We start from the raw sequence: 24,459 nt of genomic DNA, 5'->3' as shown, positions 1-24,459 counted from the left end.
CTCTTCCTCCCTCCCAACAGCCTGGCGCAAAACTTCTTCAGTTCATCCTTAGTCAGATCCTCCAGACTGTGTTGCAGAACTTGTCTTATCGTTGAAGCCATAGCTTACACCACCTTTATATATTAGTTCAATATATTTATATAAGCTATTCATTAATACAAAACGTTGTCTGAAACCCAACGCCGCAAACTAGACCAGGAAGAGCCAGATATCGGAACTTGAAGTAAACAACACTATGACACCCAATCGTTGTTTCTTTTTACTGTGCATTGCCCTGTCATAGGATTCCATACGCAGTTGCTCGGTCGCCTCGCGTCACTTACGCGTTATACGTTAAAAACAGCCTGATTCCTATTTCATTTAAATGGATAGAGAAACATTGTAGGCATAGTATTTATTTATTTGTGACAAAATTAAACAACCAAACATTTAGTTAAGATTGTCTAAAAAATGAGACACAAAACAATCAATTTTCCTCAGGTCCTCAGGTCCTGGAGAAGATGAAACTCTGATTCCTCCAGCACGCTGAGGAAGATGTCCTTTCCTGCGGTTCCGCTTGACGTCAGGGCCCCGTTGTACAGGAGTCGGGCCTGTTCCTGCGAGGTGGGTATGGCCATGATGGCGTCATACTCCTCCTGACTCAGCACCTTGAGATCCATCAGTTTATCCAGTATAGGTGGGAACCTCCGGATCCTCTGAATCAGCGCGCTCCGGTGTTTGTCCACAAAGTGCTCACCCGGTCTAGCTAAAATGACAACATTCAGACTCTCATGCTCGATTCTTTGTAACAAATAATTATATAGTAATTATAAATAGGGAAATTGATAGAGTGCAAGGGGATAAAACGCGAATGGGACAGAGAGAGAGAGAGAGAGAGAGAGAGAGAGAGAGAGAGAGAGAGAGAGAGAGAGAGAGAGAGAGAGAGAGAGAGAGAGAGAGAGAGAGAGAGAGAGAGAGACTAACCTTTGGACGTTGGGATCATACTGTTGGCGCTAGGTCGACTCCCCTGCGGATTCAAATCTGAGCCAGCAGAAAAAAAAAAAAAAATGGCATGTATAAATATGTATTTATTGATCGTATCTGCACATTCTGAACACAGAACTGTCGTAGGGCAACTCACTGGATTCCGATGTACAAAATGGTTTGATGACCCATAACTAAAGTGAAAGGATTCACTTTAGTTATGGGTGATTCGCCCTTTCCATGAGGATTCGTGATCAAACCCAATTCGAGAGCGTGTATGGCACTCTGGTCTGACAGTGATGATCTCCTCTTAATCCTAATATCCTAACTATCATCTCCGACTCCATTAGTCTACTTACTCGCCAGTTCGGCCTCAAGTCGCGCTGCGATGTGGTTACACTGGATGGCCTGCAGCGTTTCCACCACTACACTCCCGGCTTTAGCGCCAGTGAAGGTTGAGACGAGAACATCAGCGATAACGACTTCATCCTTGTCCTCCAGTGCTCTGCGCCTGACCCGAGGCTCTCCCACCCGCTCACGGTCCAACAGCCTGGCGCAAAACTTCTTCAGTTCATCCTTAGTCAGTTCCTCGAGACTGAGTTGCAGAACTTGTCTTATCGTTGAAGCCATAGCTTACACCACTTAGTTATATATTAGTTCAATATACTTATATATTGTTCATCAATACAATGTCGTCTGTAAACCAACGCCGCAAACGTACACTAGGAAGAGACAGATAACGGAAGTAAACTACACTATGACACGCAATCGTTTGCGTTTTTTTGCATTGCCCTGGGCGTAACCCAGATGCTGGGTTGCATCGCGTCACTTACGCGTAACATAACAATCGGTAATCACATTAAAGCAAGCAACACAGACGCACAAATAGTAGCCTACATTCTCTACAGCCCTTTATGTTGCACTGGATTATCCCTGATGACAGAGGTAAAGCAACACACAGGTCAACTATTTCATTTGTATTATAGTTGCAAGAACGGAAATTGCAAAATATGACGAAATAACTTTGAAGAGAAGAAACATTACTTATTTATTAATTTATTTACACAACAAATTACACATTATTCTTTACATGAAGGTGTTTAGGCTACTCATTGAGGTAGATAGTTGCAACTAGAAAACATATGAACATAAATTACAAATACAGATGCTGTACTGACCATCCTAGCCAAGTACTTACAGTACACTTTATGTGGCAGTAGGCCTATTAAAGTAAACTTTATGTTGCAATATTAAAGTCAACTTATGTAACCGTATTAAGATCAACTTTATTTTTTAAGTATTAAAGGAAACTTTATGTTGCAATTTAAAGTAGACTAGACTTTATGTTGCAGTATTAAAGTAAACTTTACTCTGCACTACTTTAATTGGAGTCGTGTTGGAGCAGGGCAGATATATCTGCTGGTCGTGTCTCTCGTGTAGAAACGACAGTCCGGCAGCGCCCCCTATTGTGAGCCATATGTTTGGTTGCTATGCTCTGATGTTGACTCCGCCTCATGTTGCCACGACGCCGCCGGCACAACGTTCAAACTTTCCAACACCTCCTGCGCTGTTTTACCCAGCATGCCTTGCACGTCACAGACGAAGCGGTAGACGTAGCGCTTCCCCGCCGTCTTGTGGATGATGTTCTTATGGTAGTAGTAGCGCAGGCCGCGGCTCAGCTTCTCATAGTTCATCTTGGGCTTGTTCTTACACTGGCCCCATCGCTTAGCCACCTGACAACACACAATGAACACGTCATGCTCTGGAACTCACCCAACCTTGGGTCTGTTGGTTGATAAACCATCCTGGCAATCACTATGGCATGTGTTTGTATGCGTGTTTGTTTGTGGTATACCTCTGAGGGGTCAGACATCTTGAACTCCCACCCGTCGCCGGTCCAAGTGATGAAGCTGCGGCACGCTGAGTCCAGCAGCAGCTCCAGGAGGAACTGCCACAGCTGGATGGGTCCCGAGCCTGGAGGTCAATACCACATCAATAACGTAAACCCTCCCTTCATATATATGCATATATATATATATATATATATATATATATATATATATATATATATATATATATATATATATATACACACACATTATAAACATATATATATATATATATATATATATATATATATACACACACATTATAAACATATATACATCTTGTTTTTGTTTTATTTATTTTTAATTTTTTATGTTTATTTTATTTTTTTTATTTTTTCCACAATGTCTTTTATTTATGATGACTATATGCTCTGTAAGGTGACCTTGGGTGTCTTGAAAGGCACCTCTAAATTAAATGTATTATTATTATTATTATTATTATTATTATATCGGCCTATATATATATTTTTTTTTTTTAATATAAGTTTTATATTAGTGTTGCTGAGGATAAGACTGACTGCTATGTGCGTGTGCGTGTGTGTGTGTGTGTGTGTGTGTGTGTGTGTGTGTGTGTGTGTGTGTGTGTGTGTGTGTGTGTGTGTGTGTGTGTGTGTGTGTGTGTGTGTGTGTGTGTGTGTGTGTGTGTGTGTCTCACCAGGATAGGCTGACATCCCCACATGTCTGTCTCGGTCGGCCCCCTGCAAGTGTGTGTTTTGTGTGTTTTTGCGTTTGGCCACACGGAGGCAGTGCTGCTCCCTGGGCCCTGCATCGAGCGGACAGGAAGTTGCTTGGAGCGGACAGGAAGGGGCTTGGAATGGACAGGAAGTGGCTTGGAGCGGCTGGTAGTCGGCCCAGAAGAAGGGCTGGTTCTGGGTGTCGTAAAGATCGGCTCGGTGCGAGTATCTCTGCTCACTGTCGTCTGGAACTGAAATTGATTCACTTATTAGAAAAAACTTAACTATAAATATATAATAAGCTGTATCACTGATAGAATAATACTTAAACTATTATTCAATATAGCGTCTTCATTTATCATCCCATATTTGTACTTCCAGTGGGAACGTTATTGCAGCAATTCCTAAACTACGACCCGGGACTCAAAATGGATTGTGATCCAGTTGGAGGCCTGACAACACACAGATCCTTTCGTTTAAACTACCGGATCCACAATTACAGTGTGCTTGAGTTTTCTTTGTGTCAATGGGTCCTTCGGTCAAACAGTCTTTTTCCTCACAGGATCAAAGCGTTTGATAACTCCTGCGTTGGAGATGATGTATTTGCAGTAATTCTTTGCGGATGAAAAGGTCATTCCTACTTAGTAGAGTGTTCCCTGGTGCTCCCGGCAGGAAGGGGCTGTTGCTTGGCTCTGCAGCTGGGCTCGGGGCACCGTGTTGAGGCAGCAGGCCAGAGAACGCCGGGCTGGAGACCTGGAGGTCTGACGGAGGGTCCAGCTCACCATTGGGGTACGAGGAGACCCAGTTGAATTCTGGGTATGTGTCGAGGTCGAGGAGGCTGCCTGGAGGAAGTAGGACACACACTTAATACACAGTGTGTTTAGTGTGTGAAGTTTGTAGTGTGCGTGGGGTGTTGGTTACCTTTGTGGAGGTACAGGTCAGATGGTCTGTAGGGCTGCAGGTAGGTGGGGGCCGGGGCCATTTTACTGTCCAACTGGAGAGACAGGTCATCTTGGTAACCGTCTGGGGTACAGAGAGAGAGAGAGACAGGTTGTCACGGTAACATGCTGGGAGTCAGAGAAACAGATCGTCATGGTTACCAATTTGGGGGTCATAAAGCGAGGGAGAGAGTGACAGGACGTCATGGTAACCATATGGGTGTCAGAGAGACAGGGATTCGTGTTAACGGTTTTGGGGGTCAGACAGAGAGACAGGTTGTCAAGGATGGTAACCGGGCGGGAGTCAGAGAGACAGTTCATCATGGAAGCAAGATGGAGGATGAGAGTTAATGAAGACTTCCACTCAACACTCGAATGTTGACAGGAAAAAACAGAGTAACAATCAGCAGAGAGAGAGAGAGTGTGTGTGGGGTGGGGGGCTCTAAATCTGTTGGAGGAGGAAGTCTGGAGGAAGGGATTAGAGCACACACACACAGCGGCAGAAAAACAGATACAGGCAGACAAATAAACAGGCAGACAGGCATAGAGACAGAGGCAGAGAGACAGACAGACCCCCAGACATAGAGTGTGTTTCAAGGTCTGATGGTCTGCCCATTCTGACTGATGTGATGATTCTGTTTCCTGTTCACTTCCTCGGTCTCAGAGGAAACTGGTCATCACTAAGGTCGTCATGCACAACTGGTCATTAATCGAAAAAAAATGTCAGGTTAGCATGCTAGTTCTTTAAGTCAGCATGCTGGTCCTTGTTTCGTATAGTATTTAGTGCTACATTATCATATTATTCAAAGGTTATCATTCAAATCCTAGATAAGCATGCTGGCCCTGTAGAAAGGCCTTGTAGTTACAGCAGTTATGAATGCTGGTCCCAACTACTACAGGCATGGTTAAAGACTAATATTAGAATGAGTTTAAACTTGACCATGAAAGCAAGTCATATCAAATCAATACCTTATAATATTAGCTAACTATATGATCAATTAGACAATTAGAATTTGTAACCCATAATTTGATTCGTAATCAAAGATATTGTACTGATTTTAAACTCACCGTATGATATGAAGTCGAAGGAGGCTGGAACCTCCTGAACCCTAAGTTCATCTGAATAATATCCAGACTGATAGTCCATCTGGGAATTATCCAGGGTTAGATTAGTATTATTATATGGTCAAATAATAACAATAATCACAATAGTCAAATAATAATGATAATAATAATAGGCTTACCTTTTTAACTTAAACATAATAATGAAGTGTAATGTTTCATTAATGTAACTAACAGTTCAAAGCACAACAATCTAGCCTATTTCTTAGATAAGAGTTAGAACTATAAATATAGGGCTATATAGGCCTACATGCAATCATATATAAGTACATATAAAAAGAGTCTTACCTTCACTTTGACGTCTTTACTCCCGGTGTTTTCGTCTCTCTGGGTATGCATGATGTTTTCTCAACTCTCAGCTTTGCAGCGGTCACTCCATTATAAAGAGCGCGAGCTCCGGGGGGCGTGGCCGCGTCGTGACCACAGCCCTAGGAGCTGTGGTTAATAGGGCGTGACGTCAGCGCAACTCACGACCAACCTTACTCTCATTCATAAAACAAAAACATTTCATTACAAAGTAATCGATCCGCCACGACGAATATAACGATGGAATGGAATAACGATACTTTGTCATGGAGTAGGCCCATAAACAGCCTCTGCTCATTGGCCAGAAGTTCCGAAGCGGCCTATATTAACTAAGTTTATATAATATAGCGTAAATGTAGGCCTATCAATAGGAAACAATATATATATAAATGTACAGGCATAGATATATATTATATAATTTAACAATTAATCTCGGATATAGAATATTGCTGATAGCCTATTACTTCATCGTCTAGCCTATAGGACATAAACTGGGCTATATGCCGGTTTGTGAAAGGTTATTGTTAGGCCTATTGGATATATGACTATCTTATTTGAGTGCACCTATACTAATTAGTAAAACATTCAACAATCATCTAATAGCTAAAGCGGATAAGGTCAATAGGCTGACAGAGATCAAAATAGGAAACGAAGGTGATATGAACAATTAAAATCACGGAGCGGGCGGGGGCAGAGATCAGATTTGGCCCCTGGATGGCGGGTGCGGGGACCCTGCAGTGGGGGGAGTTGAATGGGAGGGGCCGGGGGGGGCGAGGGGAGTATATCTTTAGAAGCCAGTCGACCAAACAATGGCCCTTAAAAAGTACTTAGTGCACAATTCTGAAATCACGGAGTGCGTGTCCGGGCAAGATAAGCTGCTGTCTAAACACGCGCTGTTAAACATCTGGAGGAATGCGAGGGCGCGGAGTCGTGCGTGGAGCGGAGAGTCGTGACGGGGGCCTTTGGGGCCCGAGCCGAAGACACGGAGCTTGGAGAGTCGGTTTACAAGATGAACTAATGATGGATACATTGATTATAAACACATTCATAATGAATCAATTCATATAAAAACTGAATGCACACTTTATTTCGTTCCACGACTGTCTGCCATGCATTGTGCATATTGGCTAACGCATATAAACCGATGACTGAAATACGTCTACGAGGCCTGTAGGCTACCTGGTTTATAGGCCTATATCTTGGTATAGGTGAGTGGCCTAGCCACAGGGCCAATATTTGATACTTTAATGTCAAATGTGAATTTAGCCTACTAGGCCTACATCAACATTCATACTCCAACTCTTGATGAAATTTGGAAGTTGTATTTTCATTTTACGCCATGACATTTAAGTCTTAAATAATTGCAAATAAATACACACAGGTCATCCTAAACGAATGATTCTCAGAATTCTCAGTTCTGATTCTCAGAATCAGAACTGATTATCACCGTTAGGACGACTGAAGTGTAACACGGGGAAGTTTGAGTTTCATCCATTCAATCGAAAACGTGAGCCTCAAAAACTACCCTCAACTATTTTATATAATAAAGGTTATGATATAAATATGACTTATCAGTCATAATCCAAAAATTGGAGAGACTTTTCCCCAGCATGTGAAAGCGTCTCGAGGAGGAACAAAGTTACAAGTGACTTCACTTCCCAATTTAGACGCGAGAGAAAAAATGACTCCATCCGGTCCTCTGGCTGTGCGCGCGATGCTGTGTGCCAGAGGCTCGAGCGTGCAGAAGCCGAGGCCGCGTAACGAAGAGACCCGAGCAGCTCGAGCTCCTGGATGAGAAGGACCTACACCGCGCTCCCATGGACTGCACCATAAAGGTAGGTGCACTGGCCCGCCGGGATTCAAACCCGCAGCCTCCGGGAGCCGTGGCGTCTCGCAACTCTTTAATCTGCTTTTCCACCCACAGCTCTGAGAGGCGAGCCCGCTCTTTCCTTCTGCTACCAAGTTTCCTCTTCCTTCCCGTTCGTGGTTGTATGTCGGCTCTAGAATAACACAACTAAACACCACACGTCTGAGAGCTGCTCACAGCCGGAGGACAACAGCACGTCTCACTTATTGTCCTGAGTATTATTCATCAAGAACCTCATTAGGCCTATTTCATTACCAGCAGCTATCACTATTCGTTATTTGGTGTGATCACACCCCAAAGATCACATTATCAATGGAAACTCACAGAGCGGCGGGAGAATTACAGATCAGAAGACTTCATGTTTTTTTTGTGAAGCACGGATAATAACGAACATTATGCCGGGGTGTGCAGCAGGTGTCTGCTGCCCCCGGTTGCCAAGGGAGCGGCTCTGGTGGACGGGAGGAGGGGGACTGTGTGGTGGTAGGCCTTTTTACGCTCAACTCAACTATTATTAAGAAACATTCATCCGCTAGAGTCAGAAGAATCGCTTAACATTCGTTACGGAAATAACGCTTTCGGATTTACAAATAGGTGGAACGAACTGTCCATAACTAAAGTTGTTTAGTAGCAAATAGGCTATGTCTTTCTTTAAAGTTACCTAGGTAATGAGGATAAGGGGAATAGACAGAGACAGGTCTAATGCATATAGCGGAGTTTTAGCACTCTGGCCTTTTTCGTTTACAATTGTTTTAACAAGCGAATGATTACGAAATAATTTAGGGAAGTAAACTATAAACGTATTTACATTGTTCTACAGTGAACCACATAGGACCACTCGGAGAAGTTTCCTGCTCCGTTCATTATTCAATCAATTTTTAGGCCTATTTATTTATTTTTCTTTGCTTTTACGAGCCTCTTGTTCACGATGGTTTTGACGCGCGTCGAGTGAATTTAATTCTACCCTTTTTAAATAAAGGATAAGAGTAACAGTGAGGATGTGTTTGTGAGCGTGTGCGTGTGTGTGTGTGTCTGTGGTTTGGTGGGTGCATTATGATTTTCCGCGCGCGCGTGCACCTGATTAAGGCCTAATCAGGAGGAGTTATTATACATATTAGAGATTTCTGTCAAAAAGAAACCGATATGAATCCAAATACCTATTGCATTCGTTTATAAGAAGCTTTCTTTGTTTTTGTATTAGGCTATTTACTTACTTTGTTTTCTAAAAATGTATAAGGGTAAGGTTATTAAATAAGTGGTTATTATGAGTTAAGTTATAATGAGTATTTATTATTATTATGAGAGTAAAGTTAATCAAATAGTAAAGTTATTATAAGAGTAAAGTTATGATATGAGTTTAAAAATATATTAATTTGAACTTGAGCTATGAAAGAGTAACGTCTAAGAATGACGTTATTTAAAGAGTAATGGATAGTAATTGGATAGTTATTTAATCTATTAAAACAGCCCGTTTATTTAGAAGGTAATTGTTCGAATATTCTTTGTATAAGACTAAAAGAGTAGGGTATATTAGTAGGGTATATTATATATTATTTTATTCAAAGTTATTCAAATATATGTTTCAAGAGTATCTTCATTTATGGTTTTAATTCAGTTATTTAAGTTATTATACGAGATTAACAGACTCAATATAAGAGGCTCAGATATTAAAAGGAAAAGAGTTATTTAAAGAATAAATTATAGTTGCCAACACGAGCACGTCAGGTGCCGTTATCTTTCCTCCGCAGGCTTCCGGTCTCAAACCAAAACACTTCCGCACAAACTTCCGCTCTGGACCAGAACACACACACCCGACTCACACTTCAGTAATACACACCAACACATCGTCCTCCTTCGGTGCATACGGTGTTGTTGTTTGTGTGTTAAGAGCCAGAAAAGACAAGAACCAACCAACATCTTAAATGAATATAATACTTAATTATTTATCATATTCAAGATCATTAAGATAATAATGCAATGTCACTATTTATATTTCATCTGACAATAACACATAATCAGTGAGTTTATTTCCAGCTAAATTTATTTTTTTAAATAAATCAGTTCAGGAGATCCATAGTATTGAACACAAAAAAAAGTCAAACTGAACGAAGAAAAATAATTTTCTAAACTAAAAGAAGTCTAACGTATGAATGAGCCCCTCCCAGTTAGCAGGCGAGACTTAAAGAAATAACAAATAACGTTCTGTCCGCTCTCCACTGGCTGTGCTGCCATGTGACACAAACTAGAGTAGGCTTGCTGGGTGGTGGGAGTGGTAGGAGTTTAGGGAGGGTCCATAGTAAGATTCTTGTAAACAAAGGGCTTTCCAGCATTTTTTATTCAAAGAATATATCAGTTATTGGATGTGATTTTATGGTGACATTATTGAAATCACTATCGATATGCCCTGACTAAAGATTATCGTAAGCTGGACATATCTGTACATATGGTACAGATATGTACCATATGCTTATCAATAGTGATTTATTACAGATACAGATATGTCCAGGTTTTTGTAAGCTGAGCTACTGTAAATACTATACATTTCATCCTTAAGACACACAACTAAGTAGCCTAGTAGTCCCCAAAATATATGCATAAATAATAATAATAATAATAAAAAAAGATATATATTTTTTCTATACATATATATAAAACAGCAGGAAAGGGAAATAGTTTCATATGAATCCGTAATCTATTTAAACAACTTAACATTTATTTCTGAAGTATGTCAGACAAGGTTGAATACGGCATGACCTTTTCTTTCATCTATTCATTTTTATTTGTTTCAACCAATCAAGTTTCTAGAGTGCCTAAGCAGCAAACATAAACTCGGGCAGAAAGAGTTAACTGTGAAACTGTTGAGGTAGAGGGTCAGAGTGTGGGGTCACGGGGTGAAAGGGTGTTGGGTTAGAGGGTTAGAGAGTGCTTGTTTCACAGGTTAGAGAGCGCTGGGGGAGATGATAAGAGCTTGTTGGGGTAGAGGCTTAGAAAGATTTGGGTTAGAGGATTAGAGAGTGTTGGGTATGAGGGTCAGAGTGTTAGGTTTGAAGGTTAGAGAGTTTTGGGTAACGGAGTTAAAGAGTGTTGGGTTAGAGGATTAGAGAGTGTTGGGTTAGAGGGATACCTGTAAGATACCTGGCGTTTGCTTGTGTTAACAAGATTCCTACCATTTGTTTGATTCGAAATTCATTATTGTGTGTGCAGAAGTGTTCGCTGTGCTAGCGTTGGCCTCTGTTTGCGGCCTCCTTTGACTTTAGAGTAACAGTAGCCTAGCACCAGTTCGCCTGAGGGGAAAACACTTTGAATCACTTTGAATTACATTTATTATCAATGTTTTCAGAGCAGTTGCTTATTCAAAACAATCATAACACGATTGTAGTATGTCTACAAACACACAGACAATATATTAGCATAGTTGTATATAAGCATAGTTGTTAAGCATACTGTATTGTTAAGCTTAATTTCCACATTCAGATTTGTTTTGCAGTCTCCATGGAATTTCAAATCACCAAAGCAGACCGCATTGAGAATTAAATAAGTTTGTCTTTGCTCTCAGCCAGTCAAAATACAATCAACTTCTTATGAAGTATGCTGCCTGCTTTAGGGTTTGATGGTTTGGGTGTAGGGTTGGAGAGTTAGAGGGAAGGAGACTAAGGGGTATAGGTTATGGAGGTTAGGGTGTGGACGCTCTTTGAGACTGACGTAAGGCTTTCACCAGAAGCCTAAACTTTATGTTCAAATGTGACAAACTCGAATGAAGCTCTTTTACTGATGCAACCGATACAAGTTAGATTATATCCATTCCATAGTGTTTGTTACGCTGTAATACATCCTGAAATATCGAGTTTATGATCAAGTTGATACATATTTTGACATATATTTTAAACTGTATGGTTTCTTATATCTAGCATACTCTTTAAAGGTACATAGTTATACATATATGATGGATATAAACCAGAATGTTCTGAAAGTTTTCATGTTTTCAACTTTGAATTAAACAGGAAGTCAGTTGTGGCTCAAGAGAGAGATAGGGCGCAATGGAGAGAGTGTTTGTGTAGAGAGAGGGAGAGAGATAGAGAGAGAGGAGACAGCAAGAGAGAGAGAGAGAGAGAGAGAGCAAGAGAGAGCAAGAGAGAGAGAGAGAGAGAGAGAGAGAGAGAGAGAGAGAGAGAGAGAGAGAGAGAGAGAGAGAGAGAGAGAGAGAGAGAGAGAGAGAGAGATAGTATGTGTTTGTGGTTGTGAGCACCAAAGGCGACAAGAAAACGTTTCAGAATTGCTGAAACATTTCAGAGTTGCTGATTGCAGTCAGTCAGCCAGCCAGTCAGTCAACCAGTCAGGCAGTGACAGGCAGTTCAGTTTCACTTCCATGGTGAGCAGGCGTGGTCAAGAGACAAGATGAAACACTATTAGAGAAAGAGAGTGAGAAGAGTGAGAGACAGATAGACAACAACGACGACAAAACACAATACAAAACCAGCCCAAGTATTGATTTTAATTTCCTTTATTTGGAAGAACGAAAATCAGAGCATTTGATCTGAAAAAAGTATCAGAAAAACTGGCAACATCTCATAAGTAAGAGGTCTGATATGTTTCACTAGCGAGAGCTGCTTCAAGGAGTCCCAACTCTACCCCTGTAGGTCGTACATGGTACTGCTTTGTGCTTCACACACAAGGGAGGGAAATGTCGACGTTGGAGTCATGAATTCATCTAAAATGGCCTCCCAGGTCGCAGGGTTGTTTTCCAGCTTTAAACGATTCCCCCCCCCCCCTATTTCCTCCCCGTTGGTCGGTGCCAAAAGGTTTCTGAACACATGGGCCTGGTTTCCTGTAGGTCCTCAGAAATCTCTGTACTGACGTCCAAGGACCAAAGACAATACACTTGAAAAAAACAACCCCCCCCCATTACACACACACCCACACACACACAACTAACACACCCTGGTAACACCCACCCCCAAACACACGCACACACACACACACACACACACACACACACACACACACACACACACACACACACCACACACACACACACACACACACACACACACACACACACACACACACACACACACACACACACACACAAAATAGTTATCTGAAGGTATTTTTTTAAATCAAGCTCTCAGTGTATCTACTATTAAAACTAACCAAACCAACCCCTTTTTACGACCCTTACTACCGAATCAAACCTCTAATAATGCTATCTACCAAAAATGACCTTCGGTACCGCCGCCTGGCCGCCCCGCGCTGACCAGCCACTCCCCTGTGCTGTTGTGAACAGGAAGCCCTGTCGGTGGTGAGTGACGACCAGTCCATCTTCGAGAACCCATACTCAGCGCCCATCATGCAACTGAAGACTGACATGGCGTCTGCCTTTAGCCAGACCAAGCCCAGCCCCGAGCACACAGAGCCCCCCGAGTGGTCCGGCGCCGTCACCCAGAGCAGCAGCAGGCGGGTCGAACAGGTGAACGGAAGCAGGTGAGTCACCCGCCGAATCCGGTTACACCTGGGAGGCTCATCCAAGCCGGCGTACAGCACCGTTCAAATGTTAACGCAGAGCAGGTGGAGGCCGGGTGCACCTCAGACTTTAGGGATTCGAACTCAGAACCTTGCAGGCCACTTGATTCTCTAACTATAGGTTGGTATCCAAAATCAGTCATGATCCAGTTGGAGATGGGTTGTGGCCTGTCCGCTCACAGAAACCCACAGAGAACTCTTGGCCCAACGGCATTGGGGATAACGAAAGGAGCCCCATTTTGGCTGTGCTCAGAGTGTGAGTTGGAGCGTTAGACGGGGGTTTGACGGCGCCGTTTGCGTTGCAGTCGGGCTTCCCCGGTGGACTGCAGCGTGACCAAACGCTCCAGACACAGCAGCGCCGCCGACAGCGGCCAGGTGGGCTATCAGGCGTCCTATCCGGACCCGGCGCCTCCTCCTCCAATCACCACGGAGGAGAAACGAGTCATCGTCCCCGCAGGTCAGCAGCCTGGCTCACTTCTGACATTCAAACTTCTCCATTCAAAGACCTACTGATGCTCCTTAAGTTGACATATTATACCACCGGGTGTGAGTGTGATTAGCCGTTACAAGCCGTTTTGAAAAACCGGCCTCTTCTGATATCACAAGTGGGCGTGTCAACCTAGATGAATGCTGGATAGATCAGTCTACCTGCCTTCGTAGTGGACTTTAGCAAACGTTGCCCATCTCTCCGCCATACATCTAGGTGGACACGCCCACTTGTGATGTCAGAAGAGGCCGATTTTTTAAACGGCTTGTAACGGCTAATCACACTCACACCTGGTGGTGTAACATGCCACTTTTAACTTACTGAAGGAGGCTCTTAACCACACCCTGCTAACCTCTCTCACCGACGCACCCTAACCTGCCATTGCCACCGACGTGACGCCCCAGCTTCGCCGTGTGTTTCAGACCCGGAGGTGTGGAGCCAGGACCACGTGCGCCAGTGGCTGGACTGGGCCATCAAGGAGTACGTCCTGGAGCACCTGGACGTGCTCGTGTTCCACGCGCTGGACGGGAAGGACCTCTGCAAGATGAGCAAGGAGGACATGATGCGCCTCACGTCAGCCTACAACGCCGACATCCTGCTGTCCCACCTCAACTACCTCAGACAGAGTAAGACCGCGGCCCACGCTCATGCTGGTTCACCGTGAGCCAAGGTGCAGCTAGAACCAGAGACAGGCCCACCCGTGTTCAGGGCTTAGGGCAGTGAGGTACAAGGCGTTGCTTTCTTAGTCGTTACAGTATTGCGGTTGTGGGAAGATCGACGCCGTTGACGCAACTCTTTTCTAGTTTAATCAGGTAACCACTCGGACACCTGAACTAGGATGAGGCGGGATGGTTCTCCTTTCGGCCCCGTTAGTGAGCAGGACCAGAACATTTTGGGTGCTGTCTTGTTGGCCCCAGATATGAGTTTATGTCGGCCACCTTAAAGTGGGCGGGCTTACCAGAAAAGCATGATTTTGTTTCATAAACACATTCATATATCACTTGGTATGGAAATGTCTTGTCTTGTCTCGAGTTTATAATGAATGGCAAACTAAACACACAGGTCCGCCCTTCGGCCTCCATTTGTCTCCAGTGTGATGGTAACTGCTACCATGGTAACTGTGTTCCTGCAGGTAGTCCAACCTTCTCCTACACCTCTGCTGCCACCAACCCCACCACCCCCACTCCCCAGCAGACGCGGGTCCAGATCAAAGCAGGTACACTCCTCTGACCCTCTAACCCCCCCCCCCCACCCAAACAACTAACGTTTTATTACATGAAAAACTAAGGTTTTTCATGTCCTCTCTCAATGCCATTCGCTGGCGAATACATTGTACGGTATTCAGTAGAAGTTCATAGGATCACCATAAGTGGTGATACTAATGGTACTAACACAACGTGGAGCTCGCTACTGCCTCAATAACTCCTCGCTGTACGAAACCGGCTCATATATTTCAAGGCTGTGTTACTCAGAACAAACGAGTCTACAACTCAACAGCCACCCTCAGACAGGAAACAGCTGCACCACACAGGATGCAGAGGCTAGCAGGAGACGATCGGACACAAATTGCTGATATCTCAGCTTCTTTACAGAGTCCTACATCCTACCTCCATAACCTCCTCTATGAAATGTGAAGTTTGTGTTTTTGATTTGGTTTTTGGTGTTGATTTTTTTGGTTTGTACAGAAAACAGTTTTGACGAGATAAGTCGAGGTCGAGGCAGCTGGCAGAACAACCCGATGGCGGCTGCCCCAAAAGGTAGTCTTTATAATAATCCATTGAGTTTTCTTTTACAGAACATTAACAAAGGTGGTACATAAGTCTGATAAACCTCAAATAAAAAAATAAAAAAACATAAAAAGTAACATTAGGGAGAGGATCCATTTCTAATGCAAGGCACAAGTCAGAAACTTAATTTTTATATATAGACCAACTATACACACATAAGTATAAGACCACTCTTGTACATGCTGATTGATGTATATTGTATATTTAACTAAACCTATACATATCACCCACAGATTTGTATCTTACATGTAACAACCCTGCTTTTTAACAGAAAAATGATATTGAACTGAGTGATACATTAGTCGGAGTGTAACGTTGACACATATGAAAGCCATTTTGACCCAATTTCCTCGAGTTCTCAATTGAAATGTGATCCTTTCCATTGTTAATATAGTATAGACCAAGTAAATCCACTCTTTATTGGTTGGTGTGTCTTTCTTAAGCCATTTCCTGGTTATAGCCCTTTTGCATGCCACTAACAAAACCCTCTACAAGTATTTATCAGGATTTGCTAAACAAAGCTCTTTCAGATCTCCCAGATACATTATTTTGAAACTGAAATAGATTTTCCTCTGTCTCCAGTACGCCCTGGACACTTCTTCCACTTCCATTTCTTCCAGTGTAATTGTGAAACCTCCCTCTGCTTCCCACCTTGTCTTAATATTTAAGTTATGGTATTTCTTTCAGATCTTAAAGAGCAAAATTCAATTAGGAGATCACCTTTCGATAGGGGGCATCCTTATAGGCCCTCCGGAAAATTCCAGTGATCTGGAATCACTGGAACTTGAGCTTTTGGAAATGTCTTGCTTGTATAGTCTCTGATTTGCAAATATCTAAAGAGGTCTTGACTATTAAGATTAAAATTGTCCATGAGGTGATGAAAGCTTAAGACAATATGCAATATGCAGTAAGGCCGCTTAGGTTCCAGTTCCTAAACAATTTAGTCATGTTTACAGTGCTTAAAATCCTGTTTGTAGGCAAACCATGGCTTTTAGATGGTATCTTTTGATTGTTTCATTCCATATCTTAAGCGAGATTGTTATCCAGGGGTTATTATTTGGGATCTGAAAGATCCCAATAAGATAGGTTAATGATTGATCTCCATCTAATGAGTTAACTGGTCATTTCTTTCCCATCGAGCTCTATCTCTTTCCATCTCGATCTCTAATCTGGGGTACACCAGCCAACAAGTGGACGAATTTAAGCGCCTCTATAATAATCTATCAGATAGGGAAGCGCCCCCTCTCTCCTTTAACGGTATGATTTGGTATCTTACCCGTGTTTTGTCCTCCGCCGAAATTAATCTCGAGGTAATTTTATCCCACCCGATAAAGTACTGTTCTGGTTTTTCAATTGGTAATCATAATAATGATATTGATAACAAAACTGTAACTACTTTGTCAATAATAATAATAATAATAATAATAGAAATAAGAATAGAAATACTAATGATGTCCCTGACCTTTGCCCTCTAACCCCAGCTCCTCCGCTGGACCATCAGCACAGCAGCCGAGAACCAGCCCCCAGGATGACCCAGGGTAAGACACCCCCAGCACCGACTAATCACCCATCTTAGCAAAGACGTGCGACCTTCTAACTCGCCTCCAACCTCCTAACTGAACAACAACCGACCATAGTGACCTACAAAAAAAAAACCCCTCCTCCTAGATGACCTACGACCTCCCTCCTGCCGTACGACCTCCTGAGGACCCATACAGACTGGTCTTTGGCCCCCTAGTCCTGACCTACAACCCGAGGAATAAACATATTGTTCTGTTATCCTTAACATGTACGAGGTAGAGCTCCACAGCTAAAAGGATTACTAATGATTTTTTTTCTTTCCATTACCAGACCCGTACCAGACATTAGGACCAATCAGCAGTCGATTAGCCAACCCAGGTAAGCATTAGCTTAGCACACGAGTTAACCCAGAAATACATGAACCTACATTAACAAAACGACTAGCTAACCCAGGTTAGCATCATCCTTGCAATTAGTGCTTAACCACTAGCTAACTCAGGTAAACAACAACTAGGTAAACATTAGCCATAAATTAGCCTAATGGCTACTTAACCCAGGGTTAAAATTAGCCAACCTAGTAGCTAACCCAGGTAAGAATAAGCCTAACCTAACCACTCGCTTATCCAGGAGAGCTTTAACCTACGTTAGAATTGGCCTCGCAATCCTGGCTGCTTGTTCAATGCTGGCAATAGCCCAGCATCAAAGTACAAGTACAAAATTGGTGCCTACGTGCTTTGATTTGGCAAAACCTACGAGACGGCGAACAAATTGAGGAGAGTTTGGCCCGGAGGCTTCAGTCAGGATAACTGGTCTGTCTGGTTCCTCCTCCTCCCAGAAGAAGCCCTGGTCTCCTCCACCAACCCCACCTCCTCTTCCAGGCTCCCCGACCCCAGGACTCACAGGCCTGGGGGTACGTTTTCTAGAAGCTTCCATAGTCCCTAACCCTGACCCCTCCCCCAAAACCTGCCCTTAACCCTAGGGCAGACCCCTAACGTAAAAAATTGTGCTCCATGTCCCTTCCACCAGACAGAAATGACCTTTTAAACACTTTAAATTGTCTTCAAACAAAAACAACATTTTGTGAATCACAGCACTGGCTTTGAAGGGAAATTACTCTTGAAAAAGACCTGTGAACCTCAGTGGAGAAGTAGGAGTGGATTTAAAGTTTACCTTATGGGAGTGAACTCAAGCCTTTGGATAAACATTCATGCTTACTTTGGAACATCACTGTTTTACAATCTATTAAATGATGTACATTTGAATGCATTAAACATGGACGATTAACATCATTGGGATGCTTTCATCCAAAAGTAAATGTAAACCATAATGGAGTTACTATAAAAACGTTGAACACTCCTAGACCAGTTTTCAAAGTTTTCGAAATGGTGCAGAGAAAGGAATCCGAAACCAAGGTAGACAGTATTGAATCAACCGTATATTGGTCAACGCATAACCTGATAACTACCGTTATACTAAATGTCAAGAGTGTTTTGCTGTGACAGGCTCAGGACAGATCCAGCTGTGGCAGTTCCTGCTGGAGCTGCTGTCGGACAGCAACAACGCCAACATCATCACCTGGGAGGGAACCAACGGGGAGTTCAAGATGACCGACCCGGACGAGGTGGCCAAGCGCTGGGGCGAGCGCAAGAGCAAACCCAACATGAACTATGACAAGCTGAGCCGCGCGCTGCGCTACTACTACGACAAGAACATCATGACCAAGGTGCACGGCAAGCGCTACGCCTACAAGTTTGACTTCCACGGCATCTCCCAGGCCCACCAGAACCACTCGGCGGAGGGTGGTATGGGAAAGTACCAGACAGACATGTCGTACGCTCAGCCGTACCACAGCCACCAGCCAAAACTCAACTTCATGGCTGCCCATCCAGCACCAATGCCCGTGTCTCCGGGAAGTTACTTCCCTGGCACGCCCTACTGGAACTCCCCCAACAGCCCCTTGTACACCGGGACAGCCATGCCACGCCACCCCCCCACCCACCCCCACCTCAGTTCTTACTACTGAGATCGAACCCTGGCCCTTTAAGGTCCAGAACCCAACTTAGACCCTGAATTTCTTAAACTGTGGGGTTGGGACCCAAAATGGGTCGTGATCCGAGTCGGAAGTGGTTTGCGGCTTGACAACGCATAGACCACTCCGAAAACTCTTTTGAGTACAAAGGTCACCAAATCGGGTATACTCCCGAGTTCTCTGAGTGTTCGCTGGTTGGGTCCCACGGATACACTTAAATGGTCTTTTGGGTCCCCGAGATGAAAAGTTTAGTGAACCACTGGTCCAGCCCATAGACACAACCATCCAGAATGCATCCGACCGGAGGGATCCCCTGAAATGAAGGTTTTGGAGAACCGACGCTATGGTTTCATGTAAATGTATTTTTAATGAGAATACGAAGAATGAACGAGTTGAGATCAATCGTACCGCAGGTTCTCCTGAGCTGTGGCGTACCTGTCATATAAGTAGCCTACTAGTAGTAAAATGACAGTGATAATTGTGTTTTTTCCTTTCCTTTTGACAGTTATAACTTGTAAAGACTGCTTATAATGGGAGTGCTTCTTTTTATATTCACCTTCCTGGATTTTGTAAAGATTTCGTTGTACAGAATGTTTCATACAATTTAGTAAAACATTTTTAGGCATAAACCCAATAAAGATTATACCTTTACTGCATTGTCTCAAAATAATCTATTCAATATTGAAAAGACTGAGCAAGCCCTTATTCACTTTTTACACCGTCAAATCCATGAATTCAACACGTTTTACTATTACGAGATTATGGAATAAGATACTGTAGTATACAACTTGTCTCTCCTTTAGTGGAGAAGAGGGAGATTATTTAGTACGCAACATGCTTATTGTACACTAGAGATCATTAAGTGTAGTGTTTCTTAAACCATGGGTTGGGATAAAAAAAAAGACAGGGTCATGATCCAGACGATGCACAGAGCACACCGGAATTGGTGATCCTAGTTTCCTGAGTGTGGTTGAAATTATGTTTTGGGTCCCAAGGTTAAAACGTGTAAGAGGTCCTGATATAAAATGAAGTGACCCATATTGCAGCACCCTCTTCTGCACAAGACAAGGCATGCCACTTTAATGCCAGAGAGCAACAAATAAAACGAAAGGCAACAATTACAATTCTTAGTTTTATTTGTCAAAACCAAAGAAAGTTTCAAATATTCTGTGCGGTTCAACACCAACATGCTCTAGAACATCCTCAGACTCCTTAACGACCTTTCCATCTGCCCCAGAACCTTTAACAGCTTCCTTCTTTCCACTAAATACGTTCAAACCCCCCTCAGAACCCTTCAGACCCTCCCTTAACGTCTTGGGACCCGGCACCTCCTTGGCGCCACCCAAACCCCTCAGAACCTCCTTGGACCAACCCGTACCCTTCAGAACCTCCTTGGCACCAACGGAACCCGTCCAATGCTCCTTGGTACCACCGGAACCCCTCAGAACCTCCTTGGTACCGCCGGAACCCCTCAGAACCTCCTTGGTACCGCCGGAACCCCTCAGAACCTCCTTGGCGCCAACGGAACCCCTCAGAACCTCCTTGGAACCACCCAAACCCTTCAGAACCTTCTTGACTCTAGCAGAACCCTTCAGAACCTCCTTGCCACCACCGGAACCCGTCAAAACCTCCTTGGCGCCACCAGAACCCCTCAGAACCTCCTTGGTACCACCGGAACCCATCAGAACCTCCTTGGCGCCAACGGAACCCCTCAGAACCTCCTTGGCACCAACGGAACCCTTCAGAACCGCCTTGGCGCCACCAGAACCCGTCAGAACCGCCTTGGCGCCACCGGAACCCCTCAGAACCTCCTTGGCCCCAACGGAACCCTTCAGAACCTTCTTGACTCTAGCAGAACCCTTCAGAACCGCCTTGGGGTCACCAGAACCCGTCCGAACCTCCTTGGCACCACCGGAACCCCTCAGAACCTCCTTGGCACCACCGGAACCCCTCAGAACCTCCTTGCCACCACCGGAACCCTTCAGAATCTTCTTGACTCTAGCAGAACCCTTCAGAACCTCCTTGGCGCCACCGGAACCCGTCCAAACCTCCTTGGCGCCACCGGAACCCCTCAGAACCTCCTTGGTACCACCGGAACCCCTCAGAACCTCCTTGACTCTAACAGAACCCCTCAGAACCTCTTTGACTCTAGCAGAACCCTTCGGTACCTCCTTGATGCCACCAGAACCCCTCAGAACCTCCCTAGTACCACCGGAACCCCTTAGAACCTCCTTGACTCTAGCAGAACCCCTCAGAACCTCTTTGACTCTAGCAGAACCCTTCGGAACCTCCTTGACGCCACCAAAACCCCTCAGAACCTCCTTGACTCTACCCGAACCCCTCAGAACCTCCTTGACACCACCAGAACCATTAAGAACCTCCTTTACGCCACCCAAACCCCTCAGAGCTTTCTCTTGCCACTCCCTGGCATATACATCCACAGGACTGACTCCAGCGCCATTTTGTTGGAGAGTTCTAAATTTGCTCAACATCTTGACTGTTTTCGGCGTCATGGTGGTAGCTGCGGCCACGTTGATGTTCTTCTTGGGATCGGCAGAAGGTTTTCCTCTATGCTCCATCGTCCAGGATTTGCTCCTTACCATCACGTCTGGAATTCAGAGTCTTGTGTCACTTCTGAGGTTGTGCTGCCGGGGTAAACCCGGTTATATTGTAATCCTTCACTCTAGGAAACAGTAACATATAACAGCCAAAATCCATACATGTACAAAATACATGAAATCACTAGAGTAGTAACTTGGTCACAGGTAAGCCACCTGATGAGGGGGCGGAGCTACAGCTGGTCGCACAGCAGGAACACACAGACTCCTGACCGGACACCTCCCTCCACCTGAGGACAAAGAAACCTTCTAACCCTTTGCGCTTCGTAACCTTTAAACACATCCTGAATTAAATGGACTCTGTGGGATATGATGTCATGCTGTGATGGATTCCTGTACAGTCGATTCAACCCAGAGCACTTGATTTGGGGCCAGGACAAACCAAAAATCAACAAAATCCAAATTTTAGCTCTTGACAAATATATCCCCCTCCCTCATTTACTATGTTACCGCACATATAAAACTGACACAGTACTACAATAATGGAAACAAAAACATGAATGACTGTAGCTGGCTTTTGGCCTCCCTGTAAAATGGTTAATAAACTACATCCGCGTGGAGCGTACTGTTTCTTTGCATAGTCGTAGGTACAGGCCTTGGCTGTAGGGGTCGCTGTGGAGTCAGCTGTTGACATGGCACAGTGCATGTAGAGGGGCTGGGAGGGGACAAAAAGGAGCGCCTTACAACAACCGGGATACATTACAACTAAACAGCGTGAAATAAAGCTGACTCACAACTAGGATTAACGTATACACCAAGTCCTACACCAAGTCCTACACCCACACCAAGTCCTTCACCGAAACCAAGGCTTAACAACCAGCGTACACAAATTTCCATATCATTCTTTAAAAACATCCATTCTCCAGGTCCCATTGTATTTGACAGATGATCTGGCTAACGGTGTTCTCCCCTGGCTAACGGTGTTCTCACCTGGACTGTAGCATTGAACAGGAAGGCGTCCACAATGAACCTCACCCTCTTCTTACTGGAGGGAATGAATCTGGAACGACCGATCTGTTTGACCATACACCTATGGAATCAACAACTTCCATTATCCCATCCATGGGACTGGGGGCAGACTGTTTAAGTTGTGTACAATTAAAAAAAGGTGCTGTAGGTATGATTTAGAGTTGTAAAGGCCGAGAGAAACAAACAAGGTTTTGAAGATGAGCCACCCTCTAAAAAATATCCATTCCCTCTCTGCTCCAAACGTTTCTTCAACATTGAGATTTCAGCCTGTGATTGAATGGATAGATGCCCTGATAGGTCAGAAATGGGAGCCATCTTAAAATGCCTCACAACGAGTGAACCATAACAGCTATACTCAGAGCATTTAACTAACTATAGAAGACTAATGACTTACACTCAAACTAGAATGCTTAAATCTTGCCATCAGCCTGTTTAAGATGTAAAGTTGCATGGACAAAATACCCGAAATTGTTAACGATGGAGAGCCTGGGCGTGGAGGTGGTCGAGGTTCCCTGGGTGGCGAAACAGCTCTCGACGAACAGCCGTCTGCCTGGAGCCAGGCTCCGAGTCGACACCTCGAAGAAGATCGGCTTCCCCAGGACATGGGTGCGCTCCCACGGGGATAGTCTTTTCCACCTGGCTAGACACACCCAATAAATGTAACCAGTTAATTAATTTGCTGTTTACATGGTAGGCTCCATGTGTTAGTAGTTAAACTCAAGACACCGTTCCGAGGGGTCAGGGTGAAGTCCTCCCTGCTGGTTATTGGTTTTAACACCCCTTGCGTCTCAATCTTCGGGATGTAACCTATTTTATAAGAGTAGTGGTACCTAGAACGGACATAGTGGTTCAGCTTTTGGACGGACGTGGTTCTTAAAACTTTTTCATCTAGTACTGATACATTCACGAAGTCTTCTTACCGGTCGTATTGACAGGAAACTGGCAGGGTGAACGGCACGACTCTTCTTATCGGACCCGGGGGGGGCGGCGGGTCGTAGCGAAGCGTGTTGGAATAAACCAACCCGTTATTGATCACCTGGTTCAGGAAATACAATCAAGTTAAAAATTCAGAGAAAATCTGTCCTAAAAATTTATCTCAGCGAGTGGAAATCTTAATTACCATCCGGACAGTTCGACACTGGTTGAATCTAATCTCAAAATAGATAAACTGTCCAGTAGATCCGGTAGGTCGACAAGTACCGACGGAGAGATGCGACGCTGATCCACCCCAACCCAAGACACTTTTGTGGACCTGCACGTCCATCTTGTCCCCATCACAGCGCGTGTTAATGCTGCCGGGCTCGAGTGCTGAGGCGGGCGAGGCTGGCGTCGGAGTAACCGGAAGGAGAAGATCTCGGACCCGGGAGGGAAGCGGCTCGGAGCCGGTGCCGCGTGATGGTGAGAAATATTCCGTTGGGAGCAGCGGGTTTCTGGAATGAAGCATGTCGGGCAGGTGGAGGTAGGAACTGGGTAGGATCTGATCACCGGAGCTCCTCCTAGACCTTCTGGATGTTTCCGTTGTTCCAGCGGATAAAAAACATATCAAAATCGTAGCAACCTTCAGAATAATAGCAGACCCCGCCATAGCACATGGACAGGTATGTTGCGCTCAGGTAGCCTACGATCAAGCACGCAGGACTTGCTGACGTCAATGGTCTCATTTATAGGGCGATTATTTGTTTATCAACACGGCAAATGCGCGCGCAGAATGATGGCAAAAAGAAAATTTGTTGGACCGGTTGCCATGGTTATGTCCGTGTGGTTAATTTGCA

At 44.3% G+C, this 24,459-nt stretch overlaps 4 protein-coding genes across 6 annotated transcripts; 1 reads left to right on the top strand and 3 right to left on the bottom strand.

Annotated features, from left to right (window-relative positions):
• Positions 1-295: 295 nt before the first annotated feature.
• Positions 296-1,745, bottom strand: pycard (PYD and CARD domain containing). Its single transcript, XM_056601865.1, has 3 exons — positions 1,323-1,745; positions 964-1,020; positions 296-745 (listed from the first exon to the last, which is right to left on the bottom strand). The coding sequence occupies exons 1-3, from the start codon at positions 1,591-1,593 to the stop codon at positions 477-479; spliced, it is 597 nt and encodes a 198-aa protein (XP_056457840.1). The 5' UTR covers positions 1,594-1,745; the 3' UTR covers positions 296-476.
• Positions 1,746-1,910: 165 nt separating this feature from the next.
• On the bottom strand, positions 1,911-5,928 carry etsrp (ETS1-related protein). The gene is made up of 7 exons (XM_056601864.1): positions 5,875-5,928; positions 5,533-5,611; positions 4,448-4,549; positions 4,168-4,368; positions 3,508-3,777; positions 2,819-2,937; positions 1,911-2,696 (listed from the first exon to the last, which is right to left on the bottom strand). Exons 1-7 carry the CDS (start codon positions 5,923-5,925, stop codon positions 2,427-2,429), a joined length of 1,092 nt encoding a protein of 363 aa, XP_056457839.1. The 5' UTR covers positions 5,926-5,928; the 3' UTR covers positions 1,911-2,426.
• On the top strand, positions 4,268-20,353 carry fli1rs (Fli-1 proto-oncogene, ETS transcription factor-related sequence). Of its 2 annotated transcripts, XM_056601861.1 has the most exons (11): positions 4,268-4,342; positions 7,560-7,727; positions 13,041-13,237; positions 13,582-13,733; positions 14,186-14,389; positions 14,896-14,979; positions 15,449-15,520; positions 17,032-17,088; positions 17,402-17,449; positions 17,907-17,981; positions 18,574-20,353. In XM_056601861.1, the coding sequence occupies exons 2-11, from the start codon at positions 7,710-7,712 to the stop codon at positions 19,092-19,094; spliced, it is 1,428 nt and encodes a 475-aa protein (XP_056457836.1). In that variant the 5' UTR covers positions 4,268-4,342; positions 7,560-7,709; the 3' UTR covers positions 19,095-20,353. The 2 variants fall into 2 exon arrangements, with proteins under 2 accessions (XP_056457836.1, XP_056457837.1); XM_056601862.1 differs by lacking the exon at positions 17,907-17,981 and having other exon boundaries at positions 4,279-4,342; positions 18,574-20,352.
• Positions 20,155-24,337, bottom strand: zp3d.2 (zona pellucida glycoprotein 3d tandem duplicate 2). 2 transcript variants are annotated; one of them, XM_056601859.1, is made up of 8 exons: positions 23,808-24,337; positions 23,608-23,723; positions 23,414-23,517; positions 23,150-23,327; positions 22,649-22,748; positions 22,285-22,373; positions 21,875-21,948; positions 20,155-21,708 (listed from the first exon to the last, which is right to left on the bottom strand). In XM_056601859.1, the coding sequence occupies exons 1-8, from the start codon at positions 24,270-24,272 to the stop codon at positions 20,234-20,236; spliced, it is 2,601 nt and encodes an 866-aa protein (XP_056457834.1). In that variant the 5' UTR covers positions 24,273-24,337; the 3' UTR covers positions 20,155-20,233. The 2 variants fall into 2 exon arrangements, with proteins under 2 accessions (XP_056457834.1, XP_056457835.1); XM_056601860.1 differs by lacking the exons at positions 23,414-23,517; positions 23,608-23,723; positions 23,808-24,337 and adding an exon at positions 23,518-23,603.
• Positions 24,338-24,459: the final 122 nt, after the last annotated feature.

The sequence above is a fragment of the Gadus chalcogrammus genome, chromosome 11 (genome assembly GCF_026213295.1).
Source record: "Gadus chalcogrammus isolate NIFS_2021 chromosome 11, NIFS_Gcha_1.0, whole genome shotgun sequence".
In the NCBI taxonomy this organism is placed as follows: domain Eukaryota; kingdom Metazoa; phylum Chordata; class Actinopteri; order Gadiformes; family Gadidae; genus Gadus; species Gadus chalcogrammus.
Note: the sequence above shows the minus strand (reverse complement) of the source record. Positions and strands in the feature narration are given on the sequence as shown.

Bases quoted from the DNA above. Each gene is read 5' to 3' on its own strand.
- pycard (XM_056601865.1), bottom strand. From the start codon at position 1,593: ATGGCTTCAACGATAAGACAAGTTCTGCAACTCAGTCTCGAGGAACTG. The intron at 1,021-1,322 runs GTAAGTAGACTA...CTGCTGGCTCAG, and splicing joins ACTTGAGGCCGAACTGGCGA to ATTTGAATCCGCAGGGGAGT. The intron at 746-963 runs GTTAGTCTCTCT...TTGTCATTTTAG, and splicing joins TATGATCCCAACGTCCAAAG to CTAGACCGGGTGAGCACTTT.
- etsrp (XM_056601864.1), bottom strand. From the start codon at position 5,925: ATGCATACCCAGAGAGACGAAAACACCGGGAGTAAAGACGTCAAAGTG. The intron at 4,369-4,447 runs GTAACCAACACC...TACTTCCTCCAG, and splicing joins TGACCTGTACCTCCACAAAG to GCAGCCTCCTCGACCTCGAC. The intron at 3,778-4,167 runs GTAGGAATGACC...AATCAATTTCAG, and splicing joins ACCAGGGAACACTCTACTAA to TTCCAGACGACAGTGAGCAG.
- fli1rs (XM_056601861.1), top strand. The intron at 13,238-13,581 runs GTGAGTCACCCG...TTTGCGTTGCAG, and splicing joins GAACAGGTGAACGGAAGCAG to TCGGGCTTCCCCGGTGGACT. The intron at 17,982-18,573 runs GTACGTTTTCTA...TTGCTGTGACAG, and splicing joins CAGGACTCACAGGCCTGGGG to GCTCAGGACAGATCCAGCTG.
- zp3d.2 (XM_056601859.1), bottom strand. From the start codon at position 24,272: ATGGCGGGGTCTGCTATTATTCTGAAGGTTGCTACGATTTTGATATGT. The intron at 22,749-23,149 runs GTATTTTGTCCA...TTGATTCCATAG, and splicing joins TCCATCGTTAACAATTTCGG to GTGTATGGTCAAACAGATCG. The intron at 21,709-21,874 runs GTGGCTTACCTG...TCTGAATTCCAG, and splicing joins TAGCTCCGCCCCCTCATCAG to ACGTGATGGTAAGGAGCAAA.